The 24,057-nt window shown below is 40.0% G+C and overlaps 2 protein-coding genes across 5 annotated transcripts in view; one reads left to right on the forward strand and one right to left on the reverse strand.

Moving 5' to 3' along the window:
- CACNA2D3 (calcium voltage-gated channel auxiliary subunit alpha2delta 3) overlaps window positions 1–24,057 on the reverse strand; it is a 498,964-nt gene that overhangs the window by 75,106 nt on the left and 399,801 nt on the right. For all 4 annotated transcript variants that reach the window (XR_014005100.1, XR_014005101.1, XR_014005102.1 and 1 more), the window contains 4 exons: window positions 23,131–23,224; window positions 20,916–21,011; window positions 19,226–19,347; window positions 18,549–18,629 (listed from right to left, as the gene is read on the reverse strand). Coding sequence is in view for 1 of the 4 variants with exons in the window: in XM_081184001.1 (XP_081040127.1) it covers window positions 18,549–18,629; window positions 19,226–19,347; window positions 20,916–21,011; window positions 23,131–23,224 (393 nt within the window). In the remaining 3 variants the exon portion in view is untranslated. The remainder of the gene's footprint in view (window positions 1–18,548; window positions 18,630–19,225; window positions 19,348–20,915; window positions 21,012–23,130; window positions 23,225–24,057) is intronic.
- LRTM1 (leucine rich repeats and transmembrane domains 1) lies at window positions 549–15,824 on the forward strand. The gene is made up of 3 exons (XM_081184309.1): window positions 549–1,199; window positions 3,139–3,735; window positions 8,421–15,824. Exons 1-3 carry the CDS (start codon window positions 1,193–1,195, stop codon window positions 8,855–8,857), a joined length of 1,041 nt encoding a protein of 346 aa, XP_081040435.1. The 5' UTR covers window positions 549–1,192; the 3' UTR covers window positions 8,858–15,824.

Here is a 24,057-nt window from a genome sequence, read left to right on the forward strand (position 1 = left end):
ATTTTAGCACTCTGCTGAATCTTCTGTGAAAATGGCAGCCAGATTTCACTGGAAACGTGAAGTTGTGGGACTGTGGAAAGAAGTATTATATTAAGAATTAAGAGAAATGACTGGATCCATTGGGCCCCAATTCTTCCCAGCCCACACCTTGAGAGCCCTTTGGGCACCCAACCCCACCCCATCCACCAGTGGAGAAACTGTTTCTAGCATTTTTGTATTAGGGGCTGCTCCTCTTATTTATGTGACCCAAGCACTTATTCAGAGGTTTGGTAGGGAGTTAGGAGGAAGAAGGAGGGTGTTTTCCTCCTGTTCCCTCAATGGCAACCTAACCTCATAAGTGAAAGCGATGATGAGTTATGTCAGGCATGTTCGGCAGCAGTGGCACAAGTCACTATACCCACAACTGCAGCATAAAGCTAATCCATATATCAGTTAAGGTTGTTCATTCTTGTTTGGGGGGAAAAAGAGGACTCATATTTTGAATGTCTGAAGTTCTTGGGCATTATTTTTTTTCAAAAAGAGAAACACAAAAATTTGTTTTCCCCCTTTACAATAAAATCCTGTCAGCACGGCTAATCCCTAGGGAAATCTAAAGTATAAGCCCCAGAACAGTAAACAAGTGCACGGTCAAAACCATGTAATCAAGATGAAGGCCTCCCCGTACTGAGATTACACACCCCATTGCCTCCAATCACAGCCAAGGACGGCGGGAACGCAAGTTCAGAGTCATCTGATTTTGAACGGATTGACAAAGCATGGCTAACAATCCAACAGAAATCAAGAACTACATGGGATTTAAAAAGTCAGCTTTATTTTTGTGCCTTGGATTTGAGGTAGATTAAATAATTGAAAAGGCTAGGCTATTAGGTCATGATTTCTGTGTTGCAGCTGTCTAGCACAAGTTGACAGACACTCTGCAAGGCCTGTTGATTTAATAAGAGAGGCATAGGAAATCTCTGTGGGTAACAAACGAGCAGTCAATGAATCTGAAAAGAAACATGATTGAATGGGGTGGGGGAACTAACCAGCATTTATAAAGCTGTGATTAGCTGGAGGTCCTATGGCAGCTACAGTTGTGTTTGCTGAATAAGTGCAATAATGCATATGCAGCAGTGAAGCAACTTTGCTACAGAGAGTTATTGCTTCATATAAAACGTGAACTGAGACCTGCAAGCTCAACAAGAGAACAGCCATGAAAGGTAAGATATACTTTTATGTAGATGTATTGTGAAGGGATATTACTTTGCAAATAAACTATGCTTTAAAATCCAGACAAATCAATAAACCACATTTTTTTGTGGACTCAAGGAAATTGTTGCATGCTAAGCATGCTGATTCAAAATGCATTTCCTATCTTCCTTATATGAATGCAACATTCAGAAACCATAATCAGACATTTGTAGGGTCAGTTCAAATATTTGTAGGGGGACTTCAAACACTATTTTTGGCAATGAAGTTTGAGAAATTATGTACAAGATAAACTGTTATCTCAGAAAGTGAATGGCTTCATATGAAGGCTAACATGCTTCGTTATGAAATCAAAGGCTCTTAAATATCTGTATCTTTTAGGAAATTTAAGTTCTACATTCAGCGACTTTTCCTGAATATTTCAATACTATTTGACTTGAAGCTAAACCTTGTGCATGTTTGCCAAGTGGAAAGTCCCTCTGATTTCATTGGGATTTACCCCAAAATAAATGTACACAAGACTCAAGCCCTTAAGACTCCTGCTTAGAAATAAGAGATACTACTGATCTGCCTCAGGGACCATTCATGAAAGGAGACAGAAAGCTTTTATCAATCTGGACATATGGCTCTTAGCTATCATTGCCTGGTATATGATTGCTTTTACTGTGTGCATACAAAGAATGCTGTCTGAGAAATATTATTTATAAAAAATAGTACTCATTATATTGTTTGTGCCATTGTAAGGAACTGTGTGAACTTCATTCACTGTTTCAAAGAAGGGAGACATTTAAGATACTAGAGAATGCTTATGGATTATAGACACGAACAAGTGAACCATAATATGAAATATTGGTAATAGAATTAATAGAACTATAGATAATAACAGCAATAGAGACGTTTAAGAACATTTGTTCAAATAAGAGTTACTAGTTATTGTACGGCGTACAGTACAAAAAAGTAACAGACTCACTGAAATTATTCACTTGCATGGATCTGTTGAGAATAGGACTAGCATTGGATACAACCCTCTGGTTTTATTTATGTGATGTTTGATCCAGAAAAGCATCCCAGACACTTGCTCAACACACCGGACTCAGTTCACTCAAATGTGCATATTGTCTAGATCTCTAATGCATGTTGGCTATCTCATTCATTTCAATGTGCAAGCTGGTGAGCCGCTGGAAAGGAATTCATAGAACTTAACAAGGAAGCTCTAGAAGGCTGGAAAATTTCTAAACGGTTAAGAATGCTGTAGATCAGGGTGACTACAGATCACATGATGAAATGTAAGAAGTTGAGAAAGACTTGCTGAAGTAAACGAGGCCACTCATAGTCTTAAAGTTAACCACTGGTTTAAGTGTTTTTCATAACCATGGTCTTAGTGTCTCCCAGGGAGCAGCCAATGCGAGGCTCATCAGTGAATAAGTAACATGGATGACAAATTCCTTAAGCAACAGTTGACCTGCTGTTTTATTATGAGGCTTGACCAAACCATTAATACTGATAAAAATAAAATTACAATTATGCTCCACTGAAAATAGTCTGTTGAATGTTTTCTAGCTCCCTCCATGCTGTCAGTGGAATTCATTTACTATGCCGGGTGTAAAATAGGGCACATTTTCACTTCTGACAAAGTTTTAGGATTCTCCCCAACAAAGCTTTGAGTTAGCCCTTTGAATTTAATGGATCTAAACTATCTGTGGTCATTAATTTCAATTGGTCTACTTTGAGTAGGACTAGCATTGGCAACAACCCATGGAAACTTGGTTCATTTAGATACTGTATATTTGAGAAAATTGCTGATATGCATGACGTGAAGATTTTATGACTATAACTACAGTTCATCCTGCTATTCAAATATGCAAACTTACTCTGTACATATCTTCAATACACTAACTGCCATCACAAGATGCAGAATGTAACACTGATACTTCTTTTCTTATTGCATAGGTTCGTTGCTTTTGATTTCAAGTGTCATCTTGCTAACAGATGTGCTGAGTGGCTGTCCTCCAAAATGTCTGTGTAATCGTTTTTTAAAGACAGTGGACTGCAGGAATCGAGGGCTTGTTGAAGTTCCTTCACACTTACCTGCTGAAACTCAAATATTGCTGTTGTCAAATAATCGCATTCAGAAAATCAGTCAAAGTGCTTTTGTTGACACTCTGGCCCTCAAAATCCTGGATTTATCTAATAACTCTATCACGGGTCTGTTGCCTGGCACATTCAAAGAACTGCAACATCTACAGATACTAAACCTAACGAAGAACTTCATTGAATATGTAGACAACAAAACTTTTAGTTCGCTTTCACGCCTAAAAGAGCTGGATTTATCCTCCAACAATATATTAAGTATGCCCGGAACTCTGGGAAAAAATACAGGGAACATAACTTTATTGTCTATGAAACATAATAAACTTCAGAAAGTAGACAGACTTCTGTTGGAATCGCTCCCAAACCTGAAAGTTGTTCTGTTTAAGGGTAACTTCTGGCAATGCAATTGTCAAGTCTTTGGCCTTAAACTGTGGCTGGAAAGTTTTTTATATAGAGGTAAGTAATTTTTCTCTGTTACATATATACTGTATATCCAGCAAATGTCATTAAGACATATCTCACCTTCACTATTTATTGAAGTTTTAATTCAAGGGAGCATCTAATAACATGGAAAATGGATTTGGTGGGGGGAGTCGCTGAGTATGGATGACTTCCTGATGTAGAATTTACTGTATAGCCTATACACTTCCTACACTTGATACTGTGTAACAAGGTTTAAATATAGCAATAAGTGATGATGGTTAGGGTTGCCTATATCATACGTTACAACATTCTTAACTCTATACAGCAGTTACTATGACTTCTGCTTATTGAGAGGGTTCATATTATGTTTAGTAGTACATACATGGCTCTAACAAATTGTTGACAAGGCAGCTACTTGCACACTGTAAGAGCATGTTGGGAAGTCTGGACCATTCACTTGTGTTATATATACTGAAGCCACAACGTAAGAGCCTTGCTGGATCAGGCGAAAGATCTGTTGACCCTGATCTTTTGTTGGCAATGGTGACCTGCTAGATGCTTTTCTGATGTTTCTGAACAGTTGTTTGTCCCCCAGCAGCTAGTATTGGGACCTTTTCTGTAAACTATACCTTTCTTGTAAACATGGGGCCAGGGGCCATCATGGCAGCAATATATTTATTTATTTGTCATTTCATATCAGTGTCTTTAGGTGACCTTAAGTTTTAGAATCTTGAGAGAGAGCTTTGTACCTACATTAATCAACAACTAACATCAATTCATTGGTTTTTATCCCAATTTGTACTGGAATAAATGAATTCATGGATGACAAGACTACCAAGGGCTTACTAGTCATGAAGGCTATGCTCTGCCCCATTGGTCCTAGACAGTAATGCTTCTGAATACCAGTTGCTGGAAACCACGGTTCTTGTGCTCATGCTATGCTTGCAGGTTTCTCAGAGGCATCTGGTTGGCCACTGTGATGCTGGACTAGAGCGGCATTGCCCTGATCCAGCAGGCTCTTTTGTCCTTGAAATGTTATAAATGTGTGTATTGCTGATGTTTTCATTGTTGAATCACTTCAGGATGTTTTATGTGAAGCAATTCATATAGTTGTAATTCAATACACATATTTCAACTCAATCAATTCAACCACTTCTAACACAAATAAAGGAAACCAGTGGAGACACTGCTGTCATATTTCCAAAATTCAGCATAGTTTCAAACTAGTAGTAAGAGCAGATATATTGATCATGGAACAATACATTATGCAATTCTGTACTCAAAATATTTATTCAGAAGTAAACTTCCTAGTTAGCAGGCTGAGGAATGAAACTAGAGGAGTCCAGCCTTCTTACCTTCTGTGATGGACACCTTAGCTACTGCTTTGAGAAGACTACATGAGCTCACGATTAAGCTAAAATGTAGAAGAGAGAATTGGGGAATGGAGCTTGTGGGTTTCTTTACACTTCCTGCTTTTCCTGGGGGAACCCAGCCTGATGGGTGGGGTATAAATAATAAAAATATTATTATTTCAGAATTTGAGTACTGGATAAAATATACTCCCAAGGCGGTCATCACTTTCCAAGAGCTAAGTAATTTCTTTCCATCCTAGGATATATTGCTGGAGTCATGCTCCATACAGACATCTTCTTGTAAGCAAAAGAACATAATGAATGAATATAACTTAACTGTTAAGTTTGTAGAATAATTTCATAAATTTATCTCAGGGAAATAAGCTTTCCAAGACAAATTAAGAGCCTTTTTTGCTTTCCCCATCTTTGCACTGTTCTAATCTGCAATACATTTGTAACATGAATAGAAATCAAGTTACTATCAATGCTATCTGGGAAAAGCACATGTTGTATATTCCACCAGCAATTTTTCATTTCACTAGCAGTTTTCTTGTAAGACTTACATAAAGCAAACTGATATATCCTGTGTTAATGATGCCCAATCCTCTCCCAGATCCACTAAATAATCTGTCCTACCTTTATATCCCCCAAATGGATGGATAGGCGCGCACACACACACACACACACACGTAAGACGAATGAAATGTCCACCTGAAAACCCCCCCCACACACAAGTAAAACAGCATAACAATCTGAATATTACCTATGCTAAAGGTACACTAGAACAAAAAGTTTTAGCTTGGTGTGCAAATGTCCAGTTGTGCAGTTAGATAATTGCTGAGGATGGATGCAATGGAGGACAGTGGGGATGGGGGGGGGAGCTATATAATAATATGTAGTCCTTCACTTACTACAAAATGTGGTAAGCAGTGTTTCAAAGGAGGAACCTTTCTGCTTGTGGGAGAAGCTATATTTTTGTCCCAGGAAATACAATTTAATCACATGGCATCTTTCTGGCAACATTAACAACCCATTGTCAGAATACAAAACAGCCACACTGCCCACCTGTCAAATTTGGCCCATGAGGCAGAACCTGATAAGGATCTCACCCATGGAGTGAAAAAGTGTTAGGATATAGTTCCGTTCCACCTTAAAAGGTTCCCTTGACTATTGTATGTCACATGCCTGTTTACTTCCAGCACTTGCTGGGAACTTCTGTTTGTTTATAGCTTTTGTGTTACTGCTGGAGACGAAGGGAAGCAGACATGTTTTCCTCTGTTCCTGAACTATGCTGAATAAAATGCTGGACATTATGCTTACACATTTCTCTGTCCGCCTCTTCTGCTGTGAGAAGATTTACGTACTCTGCTGATAGAGTGCATGGATCTCTAAGTGTATCTGAGGCTCGTGTCGCTAATTGATGCTGTTCCAAGGGAGACCGGCTGCTGGCCAGTGGCTGGAGCCAGCTGGGGGCCTGCCTGATGCCTGCCTGATTCCCCCATCTTCCCGGCAGTATCCCAACAAAAAGATCCTCCCCACCGCTGTTGTGCATGTTCTACTCAGATGAACATTACAGTGAGTCCAATTGGGCTTATTTCCAGGCTACTGTGCATGGAATTACAGCCTTATATGATTCTTCTATTTTTTCCAAGCCATTCATCAGCAGTTGTGGACAATCCTATTGTAATTATTTGCTGGACAACGGCATAATCTTCTTACAAGATTATGACTGAATTTTGAGTCTCCATTATTCTTTCCTACCTAATCCCATCAACATGCAGTAAATTGCAGCCCAATCGTATCAATTTTAATGCACAAGTAATTTCCACTAAGTTCAACTCCTACATAATGCATTTAGGGCTGCAGTTGTACAGAACAATCCTAAGCAATCAAAATTAAATCCCATTCAGCTCAATGGTGTTTACTCTCTAGTAAGAATCTTTGGGTACAATCCTATGCACACTTTATTGGGAGTGAGTTCCACTGAACTTAGTGTGCCTTCGTCCTGAAAAAAACATGCATAGGAGTGAGCTCTGAGAATATTTATATTACACTGAAGGGCATCATAGCATTTTTTAAAACAAAAATCACATAAAATCTTACAGTCATGGCAGCATGAATTCTACATACAAAATACTGCAGATCTGACTAAATTCCAAGTCTGAGAGAATGGGAGCGAACATTGTTTGAATATGCAAGGAGGGCCTTTTATATACAAGTTAAAGAAGGCAGACAGAAAGCAGATTTGTTGAAAAATGGCTCACATTCAATAACTCTTGGGATAGCAAAATGCAACAGACATATTACATCAATTTTACTACTATATAACTTTTATATCTGTAACTTCTGTGTCCATACTTTTTGCTCACTTCATTTTATACCTATATGTATACTTATAAACAGAAACAATAAAATGGAAAAAATAGGAGATTCTTCCCACCCACCCCTTTGTATGCTCAGACTGAAATTCACTCCTCAAGTGATTGAAGACATGTGTGATAACATTTTTGTCCCTGGAAAAAGAAACCAGAACCCTACAAACCAATGTAAAGTCAATCCAAAACTAATTTCTCTGCGATATTATACATACAGTTGTTTAAATATAAAGTGCAGTCAAAGAAAGTGTAGTATTTCCTACCCATTAACTATCTCCTACCCTCAGTCCATCTCTGTTTAGTCTCTCTTCTTTAGCCATTGTATCTTCTGGGCCCCTACGTCCTGGTCCTATCTCCTGGTTTGTCTTCCTACTGAAACTCAGCCTCTTTGCTTCATGAGCTCTTTGTCTCTGCTCTCAATTTCCACCAAAAGCACATAGACCCTCTTGGTCCCAGACCTTTCACTTCCTTCACAACAATTGTTGTTTTGTGACATGCCATCACTCAGATCAGGCCAACTCTCTGACACTGAATGGAAAACTGATCATTCTCACATTAAAATAGGACCTAATTTGCTTTTGTCTCTGCTCAGCATCTATTTAACCATGGTTTCCAAAACACTGTTACTATATGGTGGCCATTTTAAACTTCCTCCATGTTGGCTTTAATCACGGTTATGTTGGGCTTCAAGCCAATGGTGTATTCCCCCCCATTTGCAACCTTATTACGACCATTTGTTTTCCTTGGTTGGACTGTTTTCCAATAGCATCTATGAATGAAAGGAAAGCTTAATTTTCACAAATGACTAGCAAAACCACACACTAATATGAGGTTTTTCCATTGTTGTAATTTAACTGTAAACCAACTAGCATAGAAGATGGTTGTCATTTTTATACAGGAGAAAAATCAGTTTCTTCATTATATTTGTTAGTGGGTGTTTGGTTGGTTCTTCTGAGTGAGCAAGAGCTTGACAACTGCTCCTTCTTTTCAGGAGGAATTAGTGACAGTATCATCTGCTCAGCGCCTGATCATCGGAAGGGAAAAGACCTCCTGAGAATTCCTTATGAATTGTATGGAATCTGCCCTCCTACAGCTTCCGATGTCCACCAGGCCAATGCTCTTCACTATACTTCTGAGCACAAAAGTTCTCCAAAGCTCACCCATCACAATGAACACGGAGGAGACAGCAGCCGGTCACACTGTGAACCGAAACCAAAGCCACGGCCTGTTAGCTTGCGTCATGCAATTGCCACTGTAGTAATAACTGGAGTGGTCTGTGGGATTGTATGTCTCATGATGTTGGCTGCTGCTGTGTATGGCTGTGCTTATGCTGCAATCACCGCAAAGTACCACCGTGAAAAGAACCCCTCTGGCAAGGAGAAAAGGAGTCTTGAGGAAAAAGAGTCGTTTGAGAGGTCATTGGCTTGAGTTACTGATTGCTATGGGCTTTCAGAAACATATACTACTCCCCTTGCCCAACAAGCTGAGTAGAGTCGGAATATGGCTGATTTATTAGTTACTCTTACATTTTGATTTTCCACATTCAAAACTACAGAGGTGCCAACAAGATTTTTCTGGCCACTGGTATACCATATGTAGATTGGGCAATTGGCTGCACTTGCCAAAGACACACATTTGAAAACAAAGTATATTCAAATGTCACATGCAGATTTGTACCCTCTTTTGCAGGTGGAGGTGGAGTGCCAAAAATAAGGCCAGTAATAAGTTGTCCAACTGATGGAATGTCCCCCTAATTGTAGTTCTATACTCCAAAAGACTTACTCTATTTAATATCTACCTGCCACATACATGTTAAAGGTACAATAGCCCTCCAGTCCTCCAGTGCCAGGGAGACTTTCAAATTTCAGCAGCGCCAAGTGCCAGGCCAAAATTCAGTACTTCCCCCACCTCTCATCTTCCTTTCTGCTCAATTCAATACGTCATAGGTCTGATGCCCTGTGGTGCCCCCTAGTCTAGATGCCCAGTGCAGCAGAACCAGTCGTGCTGCCCAAAATCCACCTCTGCCAATACTAAACTACACAAAGAACTTAAGTTTCATGAGTTGCAAACAAGGTGTGTTACTGTAGGTCATACGTAGCCAAACTAAGGCCCAGGGGCTGGATCCGGCCCAATCGCCTTCTAAATCCGGCCTGTGGACGGTCCGGGAATCAGCATGTTTTTACATAAGCAGAATGTGTGCTTTTATTTAAAATGCATCTCTGGGTTATTTGTGGGGCATAGGAATTCGTTCATCTCCCCCCCCCCCCACAAAAAAAAAATATAGTTCGGACCCCCACGAAGTCTGAGGGACAGTGGTCTGGCCCCCTGCTGAAAAGGTTTGCTTACCCCCGCTATAAGTCTCTTGTGTGCTGATCTTAGGGCTCCAATACTATGTTAAGTGGAGGGAGTAAAAAGTGATTTAAGATTCATAGCAATTCTGTTCAGATACACATGCTTGGATAAATTCAATATTTAAATAGTTCAAACCCCAGTATTCATTTGTTGTGGTCATTTATTAATACCCCAACAAATACACTCATGGAGTCTGAACTGGTGGTGACAGACCAGGATTGAGACTTTGGGATCATAATACATGGCTTGATAAAGCTATTGACCCAGTGTGCAACAGGGGTGGAAAAAGCAAGTTTGATGGGAGGAGGCAGCAATGCTTCAGAATAGCAACTTCTGGAAGCCACAGGTGCTCTTCCACTCAAATCCTGCTCGTGGGCTTCCCATAGGCATCTGGTTGGCCACTGCGATCACTGGATGGTAGGCTAGATAAACCCATAGGCCTGATCCAGCAACAATAACATTTTTTTCCTTTTTCCTTTTTGAGCCAAAATGATTTGACACATCCACTCAGCCATGAAGTTTGCTCGGTGCCCTTAGGTTGGTTTGCCATTTTTCAAGCAGTGAACATTTGGACGGGGTTTTTTTGGGGGGTGGGTGGGAAAGTTTTGACTAAAGTTGTTGGGCTTTTTTGGCAAAAAGAGCCGATTTTGAGCTATTTTTATGGAAAATTGGCAAAAATGGCACTGCTGACATGGGCTGCCGTACATCCGGATTTTCCCAGACATTTTACCAATTTCCACCCAGACACTGCTGCTGACTGCAGTATTCAGGATATGTCCAGGAAATTCCAGATGTATGGCAATCCTAACTTAGGCCAGATTCTGTTTCTTCACCTAACCTACGTCACTGAGTTGTTGTGAGGGTAAAACAAAAGGAGGGAGAACCCATTTAAGTTTTTATACCAGCAGCACCACTCCTCCCTGGAGAAGGAGGGCCTAAAGGGTAGTGTAGCAAAGCAGAGTTCAGCGTGAGGGTGTTATCTCTCTCAAAGCTGGTCTCATCAGCATAAGCACCGAGATGCATCTCACCTCACTTGGTCGCAGTCTTGGAGTTGCCAAATTGGCTACATGTCTATACAATAGCAATGAAGGCGCAGCCTACTGCATCCCAGCTCTGGAGTACCTGTGACTCATTTTGTGTGTCCCCTGTCACAGTACTCCCACTCCGAGCATCAGTGTGCCCTTTTTGACTTTGTACATTTAAAATCATCTGCACATTACATTATATAGAAATATTTAATGTGTTCCGATCGAAAGGTCGCGGTTCGAATCCCCGCGATGAGGTGAGCTCCCATTGTTTGGTCCCTGCTCCTGCCAACCTAGCAGTTCGAAAGCACGTCAAACTGCAAGTAGATAAATAGGTACTGCTCCAGCAGGAAGGTAAATGGCGTTTCTGTGCACTGCTCTGGTTCGCCAGAAGCGGCTTAGTCATGCTGGCCACATGACCCGGAAGCAGTACGCCGGCTCCCTCGGCCAGTAAAGCGAGATGAACACCGCAACCCCAGAGTCGTTCGCGACTGGACCTAAGGTCAGGGGTCCCTTTATCTTTACCTTTAAGCCTATGTGTAGCATTTTAGTCCACAAACAACTAGTTGCAGCAACATGCTTACTAACACTGCTGATGCCGGCAGACATTTTAGACATGGAAAAATATAGATCTAATCATTTAAATTAACAAACGCAAAGCTAGCGTTTTGCAACTTGGAGCATTTTATGCCTAATGTAGTTAGATGAAAGGCACCATTTGCTATATAAGAACCACAAATTATCTTCCACAAATGCTTGCAAGTAATTTTCAAATGCATTGCAAGTTATTTTTAGATACTCATTGGGTACCAAATAGCAGGAATCCCTACTGGAATGCCCTTAATTTGCAAAGCACTGGTGTGAACATCTGCTCCTAAATACTGAAATTATCTGCATGGGCTCATTTAATTTTATGTCTCAAATAAAAATATCAAAAGCAGTTTTCTAGAATCTGAAACTTAGAATGGAAATACATTTTATTTTATATCTGATTTAGAAACATTTTATGGTTGTTATTCCTTTAACATCTTTCCAAGAGAAGTTGCCTATGCCATTTTGGTTCCAGAAGCTATATAGTATGAACAGACTTGTTGTTCATTTGTAATTTTTAACTGTGATTAGATAAAGATTATGTTCTCATGCCATTTATATACCAGAGATCACCAATTTTTTTATACTAGTGGGCACATTTTGAGGGCACTGGGGATGCCAGTTACAAAATAGCTGCCAAGGGCCCATGGCATAGCATAAAATGGCTGCCATGAGGAGTGTGGTATAACACAATATTAAAGAGACATCCACCATTCCCCAGGGAGAAAACATAGAGATTCAGGAGCAAACCAGATGTGATACTGATTGTGAATGCAATTGATGTGCACATATTTGCTATGCAAATAGCAGTCATGGGGAAGCCTGATCAGCCTTGTTTAACTCTCTTTCAGACACAACCGAAGTCCTGACAAAAATCACCTCTTGGAAGATATATTTTTTCCAAGTGAAGTCTCCAATTTGATTTTCCCTTGAAATCCAAAAAGTAGTCTCACTGAGATTTCTGTCAGGATTGTGTGAAGAAAGAGTTGAACTCCTCCACAGCTGCTATTTACATTACAAAAAAGTAGCACATTAATTGTGATAATCATATCTAGTTTTAGCCTGCATCATTTAGGTTTATTATGTTTCAGCTAGGTTGGGCATTCAGACAACCCAGACAAACAGAGACTAGGATATTACCCCTAAGCTCTATTTTTAAGGACTGGGGATGTGGGGAGTGGGGAGGAAAAAGAATTGCTATAGTTCTTGATAGACACCTCTAGCTTCCAACCAGTGAATAGCTTTACCAGGGCTCTTTTTTAAAAACCTTCAATCTCAGTGCTTCTGGAAGGCATGTAGAAAGAACTCAGCTTTTCAGCTGGTGCCAACAGAGCAGAAAACACACAAGTCTCAAACAGTTTATCATTCAGCATACTTCCTAATTCTTGCATCTATCCTATGTAGAAGGTTATTTATTTTCAGGTACCTCTATGAAGTATGCTATTTTTATTTAAATTGCTCCAGAAAACATGGGAGAGCTGCACCATGCCCAGCTCCACCCTCTGAACAGTGGGGGCTCTGGCTCCCTCAAAAAATACATTGGGGGGCAGGTCAAAGTGCCTTGGGTTCTAGGAGTCTGTGCACAAGCCCTGTTGCACTAATCTGTGTGGAATTTTGGCAGACTTCATCCCCTCATTTGCAAAGAAAATAAGCTATAGGTATACCCTAAAATGGAAAAGTAAAGGTGACTACACAAAATATTCTTTAACCTACTTGTCTGAAATATTGCAGGTGTCACCCACTCACTAGCAGCTAATACACCTGCAAATTCCATCATTTTCAAAAAGTTATAGTTATTTTACTATGCAGTCAATGGGGCCCCATTGAATTTTCTGATCTATGGCTCACTTCTTCTGCTTCTACAGAAAGTTCCAATACTGGAGTGGAATGGGCAACATGTTTCTGATACTTTCCCCATTTCCCATTACAGACGACAATGTTTAATATAACGATTACAATGTTGAGTGGGTTGCATTCTGAAGTAACAAGTAAATATATTTCTTGATTGAAAAAGATAGCATAGACTCCATTTTGTTTATGATGCACTGCATTTCCCCTTACTCTTCCCTTGAAGCCATAGCACTCAAAGAAAATCTCCAATAGAGCGGATATTGTTGCAAAGGATTATTCAGGCTTGTAAATGAAATTGTTTTCCATGTTTTTGTTGGAAAAGTCTATCAAAATAGATTTTAGACTGGAAGAAATAGATTATCTAAACTAGTGTCAAAGTTGATAATAAATCAATAATGCAAGAAGGCCTTCAAGAAAAGAGAGATTTGAGAGTAAAGAATATGGTGTGGTTTGTTGTTTTTTTTAAAAAAAAGCTCTAGTCCGGCTTCTCAGTTTTAGGATCCTGTTTTCAGTATTTCTTGGAGAATGTGGTGGGCACACATAGAATTTTGAAGCTACTAAGCAGGTTACAGTGCTTTAAAACTGTATGTTGGCATCCCTAGAATATTTTCCTTTGTGTTAAGAGGACACCAGCAACAGTGAACGAAAAGACACCTGTTAAATGCAGCTGATACTTCTTTGTGGTACAAACCTCACTGCTATAATTAAATCTCAAATAGCCATAGAAAGAGGATACACCCTCAGAAAGATAGTGAGCATGACAGCAAAAGCTAGAAGGCATCTGACTTTCTCTTCTTCATATTTTCTCTATTGAAATGAAAAACCAGCAACAGCATATAAAACCAGGAGTAGGCAGACTTCAGAGCTAGGTGTTAAAGACATGCTATTAGAACAGCATGGCTCTGAACAGGGTGGCTCTGAACGCATTCTAAGCGTATATCTTCAGTAGAAAGTGATTTCATAGACCTTTCCCACAAATGTCCAGTCTTGATTAGCTTTCTTCATTTGCTGTTTTGTTGTTGCTATTGTTAAACAGCTAGGCTCCTTTGGGAGGAAGGGTGGGATATAAATTTAATAAATAAAACAGCTGGGAGTCTACTAGCACATCCTGGTCTGCCTTCTGATCACCCCTAATCCATATACGACTTGGGAAAGAATCAACATTGGTGTTCTAAAATTCTTTTGGAATGCCAGTAAAAATGTTGATAGTGGCAATCTGATTATTCACCTTTGTTTGTTTTTCTTAAGTCTTCTACAAACTCTCTCACAAAAGGTTCCTAAGTACACTTAACCACTTGGTTATGACCCTGAGTTTTAGCTTCTGTGCAGCCAATGAGTTAGAAAGATTTCAGAGAACTCAGAGGACAGTTCCAAGTACCGGTAACTAATATTGTGGTGAAGAGCACCTGTTCTTCTCACAAGCCAGTTTATCTAATAATAAACTATTTTTTGCTGTAACCTTTCCCATTATGAAAGGAAAGTGTTTGATGACATTCAGACCACATGGTCAGCATCCTATCTTCAGTGAAAGATAACCAGAGCATCTGCTAATGTGCAATTAATGCTCAGTGGCATCTCCTGCTCTTCAAAATGCTTCTCATTCAAAAAGTCTAATGTTACTTTAGCACATCCTGAAACACTAAACATGTATTATATGCAAGTGTTCCTTCATTGGTTGAAAGTTGTATAATCTTCTTAGATGCACATTAGAGTTTTTCTGACTTGCAAAGACATTCATTGCTGCATTTCCCTGTGGGGAGGGCTCTCTAAAACAACCAAATATTGAAAAAATGCATTGAAGCAAAAATAAAAGTCATCCTTTCAGTGTGTCCTGGAAGTGTATCAGGACTGCATTGATCCTCAAGCTGTGTGGTTGGGCTAGGGATGTCAGAGAATTCCAGCAAAAATGGAAAGTGGAACAGAAATTACCAACATTAACATACCCATCCCATTCCCAGAATACAATTCAGTCTAGAGAATACGATCAGTATTCACTGTTGTGATCCTTTTCAACCCACAAAGGATACATAATGATATGTAATTGATTGTTCTCCCCACTGCTCTGCAATTTGCCCTCTGTTTCCTCTGCACTGAAATGAATTGTGTGGAACAATTCAATAGTAACATATGATAACATAATAATAAGCCGACCTGAGTCCTTGTCAGGGAGAAAGATGAGATATTACTTAATAATAATAATGGTTAATTATGTAATTAATTTCAAAAACATTTGCTCTAGTAGACAGTGAGACAAATAACAGCAGAACTGTGACAGATCATAAACAGCGCTGATTGAAACAATTATGTGGGAGTGGACATTCCTAGCTTGGACATAATATGTGATAAGAGCATGCAGTAAAATTATTTAACAACAAGTGTGCCTTGATAAATTAAGCCACATGTTGGGTGTATTCACCACTGTATGCAGAGAGTGGGAAAGTTCCATGCAGCCAAAATCCCCACCTCAGTGCCATGAGGGGTCAAGAATAAGGATGTACCAGGAGTCCTTAACACACCTGAGAGCTGCAAGGAATCTCTAAACCAGCATTGCTTTCCCAGAAAGCAAGCGCCCAACTACAGAAGTTGTAAACATTTGACCATGTAAGGGGGGCTCTTGCAAAGGCAGAACTTGGGTAAAGGAAGCCTTGCTTGCATGGAGGAGTGTGTAAAGCTTATTGGCCTCGGGATGCTTTGCCAATATTCATATCAAATGCCCAAATGGCTTACAGCAGCTGAGTTTCACATACCATTTTTTAACATTTTGGATATCATTATCATCAACAGTACCTTATACTCAAATATTATTCACCAGTAAGGTTACAGGAAAGTTCTGTTCATTTTGTATTTTAATACAAACTAATTCACACTTCCTTGAACAGCTATCTTTAAAATTCACACTACTCTGAATTTTGCGATGCAGTTCTTCACCCCCAAAAGCATTCATGTATGAAAACAAGAAACAAATGCATTATGTTAGCAGAAACAGCTTGCAAAAATGTTTATATGAGGCAAAACTGCTTGAAAAAAGCTGTACATTATGATTAGAATGTGCACTACTGTACTCTTTTTGTGATTTTAAAGTGTTGTGGGAATGCAGTGAACTGAACGTAAGAATCAACAGCAACAAAACAGCAGGGAAAGGCACACAGGGAAGAACGTGGCTATATTGGATATAAATAATTCTGGCACTATTCATTACAAAACGAAAACATTGCTACAATTTACATTGTAGTTTTACGTGAACCAAGTTCTAATTTGGTTATTCAACTATTGACTCTGCCCCCAGTAACATTTCAGCCTCAGGCCCTCTTTCTATGCACACACCAGCTCATATACGAAGTCTGTACTTTTTGTGTACCCCAAACGCCTACTTTGCCTTGAACAGCAACCAGGAAATCCAGTACTCTGGAAGTTGGTTGGGAGGGTGGATTGTTGTACCTGACTGACGCAGGCCAACTTAAAGATGCGTACCCACACCAGGATAATATGGTAGCCCAGTCCCACTCTTGAAAGTTCAAGTTCTCTTTCTTTAAGCAGCCCAGATAACTCATCTCATGCTGTAGACGGGAAATGATTCTTTCATATTTGCATGGATTTCACTACACAGTGACTGATAATTTTACAATGTGGAGGGGAGAACACCATAAGAAGCGAAGAATAAGACTGCTGTGGGGGAGTGAAAGGTTTGTGAATAGCAAAGATGTATTTCAGAATGGTTTGACTCAAAATACTGCTTTTCACACCACAATTTAAAGATATGTTTTCACTATTCACATTTGTATCATTACATAAGGAGTATCCCAGATCCAGCCAGCTTGGTGCTCTTCAGACATGGCTGGACTGCACCTCCTTCCACCAACTTCGGCTGCTGGCTCAGCTACGCAGCTACCTGGGCAGCGATAGCTTAACTTCTGCTTTCTGTGCTCTAGTAATCTCTAGGTTAGATTACTGCAACATACAGGGCTGCCTCTGAAGACAGTTCAGAAACTTCAGCTGGTGCAGAATTCAGCAGCCAAGCTGTTCACCGGGTCAAGATGGTTTGGGCATATCAAACCCAAACTGGCCTGCCTGCACTGGCTGCCAATCCGTTTCTGAGCCCAATTCAAACCTTAAATGTCTAAATACTGTAATACCTCAAGAACCACCTCTCCCTGTATGAACCAACCCAGACCCTGCAACAGTAATAGTAATAGTAACAGTTATACTAATAATATATTTATATGCCACCCATCTGGCTGGGTTGCCCCAATCACGCTGGGCGGCTTCCAACAAATTAAAACACAGTAAGACATCAAACATGAAAAACTTCCCTGTACAGGGCTGCCTTCAGATGTCTTCTAAAAATCAGATAGTGGTTTATTTCCTTGACATCTGATGGGAGGCTGTTTCCCAGGGCGGGTGCAACTACTATCATCATCTGAGGCCCTTCTTTGTGTGCCCCCTCCATGGGAGGTAAGAGGATGGCAACATGAGAATGGGTCTTCTCTGCAGTAGCTCCCCGCTGTGCAATGTTCTCCCCAGAGAAGCTCACCTGGTGACTTCATGACATATCCTTAGGCACCAGGCAAAAACATTTCTCTTCTCCCAGGCCTTTGGCTAATTAAACCATCTATGGCCTAATGTGGGGAGGCATTGTTTTGTTTGTTATTATGTGTTTTTGTTTTTTGATCCCGTAAACCACCCTTTGATCCTTGGATGAAGGGTGGTCAATAAATTAAGGGAATAAAACAAAAAAACAACAACATTAGAAATAAGTGCCCATAAACCCCATGCTGGCTGGGGCTGATGGCAACAACATCAGGAAGTTAGGGCACTGAGTATGAAATAGCTTGTAGAAAACACTGGTGAACTCCAGTACTGCTTCTGAAGTACTGTTGTCCATTGATGTTCCTGTTAAGCCAGTTGTATATATTGTTATTCTCAATATATACATTTGCAGCTAACTTCATACACAAGTAAGACTAATAAGGGTCCACCTATGTTAATTAAAATTTATAATAAGAAAGGTTTGTGATTTCAGATTTGCCATACTGAAATTTCGGTAAATACTGCCTTGTTAATGCGAATCAAACCCCTTCCAACTTATAATGAAGGATTTTCGTGTCTTAAGGGCATTCAGAATCAAGCATTTTAAGGTGAGGAGGCCTGCGATGGTCCAGACATTAGGTCATTAAGTTGCACTTCATTGAACTTACTTCCAAAACAGTCTTTAAGTGAGAATTTTTATAGGAAGTCTAAGTAGCATAAGAAAGCAAAGCCTGTTTACAATATTGATATAGAAAAGGAGCAATAATTTTTACCTGCTACCACTGGAGATTTTCTGTCATCTAGAAGCTGAATGGCAGTACTTGCTGTTACCACATTGCTTTTGTTTGCAGTTTCTACAATAAAAAAGAAGCAGTTATTCAAATTAAGATTCTAACTATGTATTTTTAAACAACTGGTGGTATGTTTTCACAGTAGCAGATTAAAATAAGCTTTGCATGTCATCTGAACTGGAGATTGTAGTCAAGCTCTATCCTGCTAAACCATAATCTGTAACCAAGAACAAACCTTGGTTAAGGAGGGGAGAGATTAACCATGACCCCCACATTCGGATGACATGCTAAACCACACATTAGTTTAGTTGCTAGGTCGTGCTGAGGACTGGGGAGGGGCTCAAAGGACTGTGGCTGCCTCCCTGGAAGCCAGTATGTTTGTGTGTTCACGCTAAACAACAGTTCTTTGTGTGCACAGTGAAATTAGAAACTGTGAAATTACAGCATAATATTAAATTAAATCCTGCAAATCTTAACTGCCTGTAGTTTTAAGTAAAGTAAGCAGAAATATTGGGTACCAATCTGAATTGATGGGTGCAATTCCTTCCTTCCTTCTTTTTATTTACTTAAAGGTTTTATACCACACATTTCACATGTATCTCAAAGTGGTTTTGAGTGTATGAATTAGCTATCAATCAAAGCACAATTAAATGACAAACCTGTGCTGAAAGGGATTGAGTAGACAAAGCTTCCTGGTATCTGTTCTGCAGCTCTTCTGTACCAAAGCGGGAAATGATCAGCATTGAAAATATTCTCCTTGTCTCCAGCTGTCAAGAAGTCTCTTGAAACAGAAGAAAACATAATATGTTTGCTTGTTTTGGTTTTTACATCTTAAGCTCCTTAAAAAACAAAAGTTTTCTTTCTTTCCTTCTTTCTTTAGTTCTCCTGAAAGTAACTCTAGAATAATGTAAGCTACCCTCTCGATACCAGGATGGCAGGCCCACACGCACAACTGCGTTTACAATACCTTCCCAGGTGGAATGCACCTAATGTAACCATACTGCAGTGAATAAGCATAGCTGCTGCTAAGACACAGGAGCTGGAAAACCTGTCTCCTCCTCAGCTTGTAGGTAGCCCCAGTAACTGAGCAATGAACATCTTCCAGGAAGCGTAACAGAAAAGCACATTAGGCCTTACTTTATTGATGTTTCAATATTTGGTTTCAGTATTTGTATTTTTGTTATTTCAGTTTTGATTGTGTAGGTTGCTTTGAGACCCTTTGGTGTAAGAAGCGACAAATAAATACAGTAACAAATAATAATAGCAAAGTAGCATGCGTGTTGAGAAAAACAAAATAAAAATAAAAATGAGTGCATGAAACAATGATGAGCCATTGCTTTTCAGGGCTTTTTTTTGGGGGGGGGGTGTGATTTTATTTTGCAAAACATTTTGTCCAAAGAAACGGATGTGCTTTCAAAAACATGAGAGTTCAATGTGTAATGGGGTGGTGAGGTTTCTTCTTCTTAGGTATGCTTTAAAGTAAGTCTTGAGATTCTGGGCATTCTCACTTAAAATGTTATTTTGTAGCTAGCAATGCATAATGAATTGGGTGCAAATGGGGAACCATTTTCCTTGGGAGATTCAAAGTGGGTGGGGATAGATATCCATTGCCTTTTGGGGATATATGGGCTGTATTAAACCTGCTAAAAACAGATCTGCATACTTTATGTGATGAGGCAGGATGAAACAGTTTGAAAATTGAATGAACAAGCTGTTATGTACAAGCACCCCAAATTAAATTCCAATTTTATTTTCTTTTTAAACATTTATATACCATCTTCCAAATGAAATCCCAAGGAGCCTAAAAGACTATGCAACAGACAAAACACATTGCAATAAATGAAAATGAAATAATAAATTCAGTAACTGGTACATTTCTCAAGGCCGGGTGTTTTACCTCCATGCCCGCACCCAAAGAAACCCAGCTGAGGTGAGCAAGTGCACTTTCAAGATTTGCCAAAAACTCAATGAGGTTGGCACCCACCTTATTTCCAGGGGGACGCGGCATTGCAACAGAGAAGGCCTTCCCTGGTTGCTACCAGATGCATTTTTGCAGACTGTAGTGCAACCAAGAGGACCTCATTCTGAGATCATACTGGCTAGTCTGGTCTAAAGAGGTGAAGGCATCTCCTCATATAGCCAGGCTCCAAGTTGTTTAGGGCTTCCTAAATCAACAACTGAAGCTCACACTTGGCCCAGCAGAGCTTTAGTATCCTTTGTTTTGGCACATGGAATCTGAACTATATATGCAGAGAACTGGTAGGAAAGGGAAAGAAGGGACTATATAAAATTATGTGTATGGTTCTCTACTTCTGGTACATCTTTCTTACATTGCCATATACTACTTACTGATTAGTTAGCTGTTCCGGCCCCACAAACAAATTGACACGAGAAAGACCCGTCCGAGTTCCAAGGAAGGCAACTTCCACTCCCTTGTCTGAATTTCTGAAGGAGAGCAACACACAAGGAAGAATTACATTTCCAGACGGTAAATGGTATGCAGATATTCTGAGGTCACAAGAAGTGCAAGCACAAACCAGGACTGCAATTTTAATCAGTTTTAATAAATACAATAATCAACTTAAGCTTTAACTGAAATTAAAATATTTCCCCAATTAATCAGTGGGAGTTGGACTGAAAGGATAAACTGTTAAGCAGTCAACACAGATGCACAATCTCCCTTCCTCTAACCTATAGTTGTGTGCAAATGGCCGCTTGAAATTATCCGAATTATCCTATACATCTGAAGGCAGCCCTGTATAGGGAAGCTTTTTAAAGTTGAATGTTTTACTATGTTTTTATATATGCTGGAAGCTGCCCAGAGTGGCTGGGGCAACCCAGTCAGATGGGTGAGGTACAAAATAATAATAACAACAACAACACACCCTACTTTTTGATGGGTGGGAGCACCATTTCTCTCACTTTTTCAAGGTGGGGGAATAAGAAATTACCTAGCAGGCTTTTTCAGGGGGTGGTTGTGGGGCACACCATTACCAGTGGCTGTAGCACATATGGGGCTATCTGTTTAGCCCATTTTAGTGTTGGCTAAGTTCTAAAATCTTCCTGGAGCTTTTAACTGTGTATGGACAAATGTACTTTTTTCTGACTGACGGTCGAATAAAAGGTTGATAATGATGGTGGCTGTAGCACAGCCTCTTCTGTTTTCACCTAAATTTCTAATTATATATGGCACTGGACATGATGGCAGAAGCAACTATGTTGACATTGTGGCCACCATTTTGCATCCTGCACAATGCCCTGGACCCAGAATTGTTCTGAGGTCTAGTGGCAGAGAAAAGGGGGCTGCTACCATTTAATTTAATTTAATTTAATGGTGAAGAATATTCTTGGGAAATCATGAGAGGTGAACTTTTTCTACGGGTTAATGGGGGGGGGGCGAATCTCAGAAATTTCCCCAGCTCTAATCTGATGCTCTATGGACAAGGCTGCAACCCTGTGCATTCTTAGGAGTAAGGACTAGCAAAGTCATGCCAGGATATTGTTTTTCATTGTTCTGCTTACCCTTCAAAAAGAAAAAAAGAAATGACACTCCACTATTCTTCATGTGCTTTCAGACAATGCCCAATTGGTCCCTTAAGTGAATCTTCTATATTCCCTTCCTAGTTTCCCTTTTCAAAATTGGTTTTTAATGGCCTCAAATGTGGCTTTAATGCACTGATTTTATGCAAAACACTCTGAGAGCAAGTCAGCAGGGGCACTGCATGTCAATCTTGTTTTTTAAAAAAATTATTATTAAATTAAAAGCTGTCCAAATGACGCCATGAGGGTTGTCAGGTGGCTGCCTATATATTCCCCCCATGGCCCTTTAATGGGCTGCTGACTTGGAAGACAAGAGAGTCCTCATTTCTCTCATCCATTCTGCTGCAGGCTCTGTTGTCAGCCTCCCTCCTCAGCTGATGTACAGCTCACTTGCTCATTACAGCGGGTAGTGGATGACTGTGGGGGAATGACAGGACTGAGGATAGCTACACAGCTGCCCAATCTTTTGTTTTAGTAATGGGTTTAAAGGAAAAGAGAAATAGCTGGGTTTCAGCTTAGCAACTCTACATGCCAGGGCTCCAAGCGAAATCAAATCACAGCCCCAGTTTTAGAAAATGCCAACGGTTGGTAGCAGCACCTGAGAAGAGAGAGTAGTGGCACTCTCAGGATGCCAGCACAGCAAAGTCTGTGCCAGGAGGACAGTCTAGATCAGGGGTAGCCAGCGTGGCCATTGGGTTTGGGTTGATGGCTCCTGGAGTTCAACAATACCTGGATCACACCACATTGGAAATCTATGATTTAGGTCACTATACTGGAAGTAGTATTTTAATAATATATAACACCCATTACTCTAGTACAGAAGATGTATGTAGACATGTAGAGGTATCTAGAATGTAGACATGAATTGAATCTTTCCACTGATACAAATGGAAGAGTCTATAAGGGCAGAATTATTTCTGTGCATCATATATTTAAAACAATGAATGAATTGGTGAAAAATAAATGTATGTAACCGAGTGAAGACATTATTAAAAGAATCATAAGCAATGCTTTGTTCACTTACTCTGATTTGTTCAGTGCAAGGCTGGTCCAATAAGCTTCTATTGGTGCGCTGACCACTGCATCAAACAGTACTTCCTGTATTAATTCTTTATCACCTATAAAGTTTTAAAAGCATTAATAAGGAGCATGTGTGCAGCCTTCTTACGACAGTAAACTTGGAGTCAGTAGATATTGGCAGGAATGCTACATGTCTGTTGTTAGAGACTGTATACTTCACTGTGGACTCTGGCCCCAGAAAAACTTGTAGGTACGCAAGTGATGGAAATCTCACCTATTTGAGATGAGATGGGGAGGAGGGAAATCTCACATACCATGGCTAGCATCTTTCTCTTGCACATGAAAATCTAAATTTCCTGGATTCCTTGCACTAATCCTTATACGAGTTCCATATGTCCATACTATTTTTCATCCAGGGACTATCATGCTTGGTAGCATCATTCCACAATACTGGTTGCGATCCACCACCACCTATATTCTGTCCCAGTGCCAACTATAGAAGACACAATTAGATGAGCACATGGAACATTTGCTTTCTGTGGCCAGCAATGGAAAATTCCCAGTTGCATGTGTAAGGTTGTACTGCAGACAGTACTGTCTCACATCCCAACCACAGCTCAACTGAGTTTTTGTTACCAAAGCACATACAGGTATGATAACCAAACAGTCTGAACATCAAAATCCATCTTGGTTTTCTCAGTAATACATGCCAATGTATTTCTAGTGAGGCAAGCAAAGGTTTCACCCAGCAGTTTGTTGTATAACATCCAGTACAAATGGAATTTTCTGAAGTAAGGCTACTTGGTGTTTATGTAGTGTTCAAAGAGCTTCTGAATCTTTATTGTGTTATAATCTATTCAGTGGTAGGTCAGTATTATAACCCCAATATCGCAGATGGGGGAACTGAGGCTGAGAGAAAAAAGCTTGCCTA

This window comes from Podarcis bocagei, assembly GCF_964188305.1.
Source record: "Podarcis bocagei genome assembly, chromosome: 2".
Taxonomy (NCBI): Eukaryota; Metazoa; Chordata; class Lepidosauria; order Squamata; family Lacertidae; genus Podarcis; species Podarcis bocagei.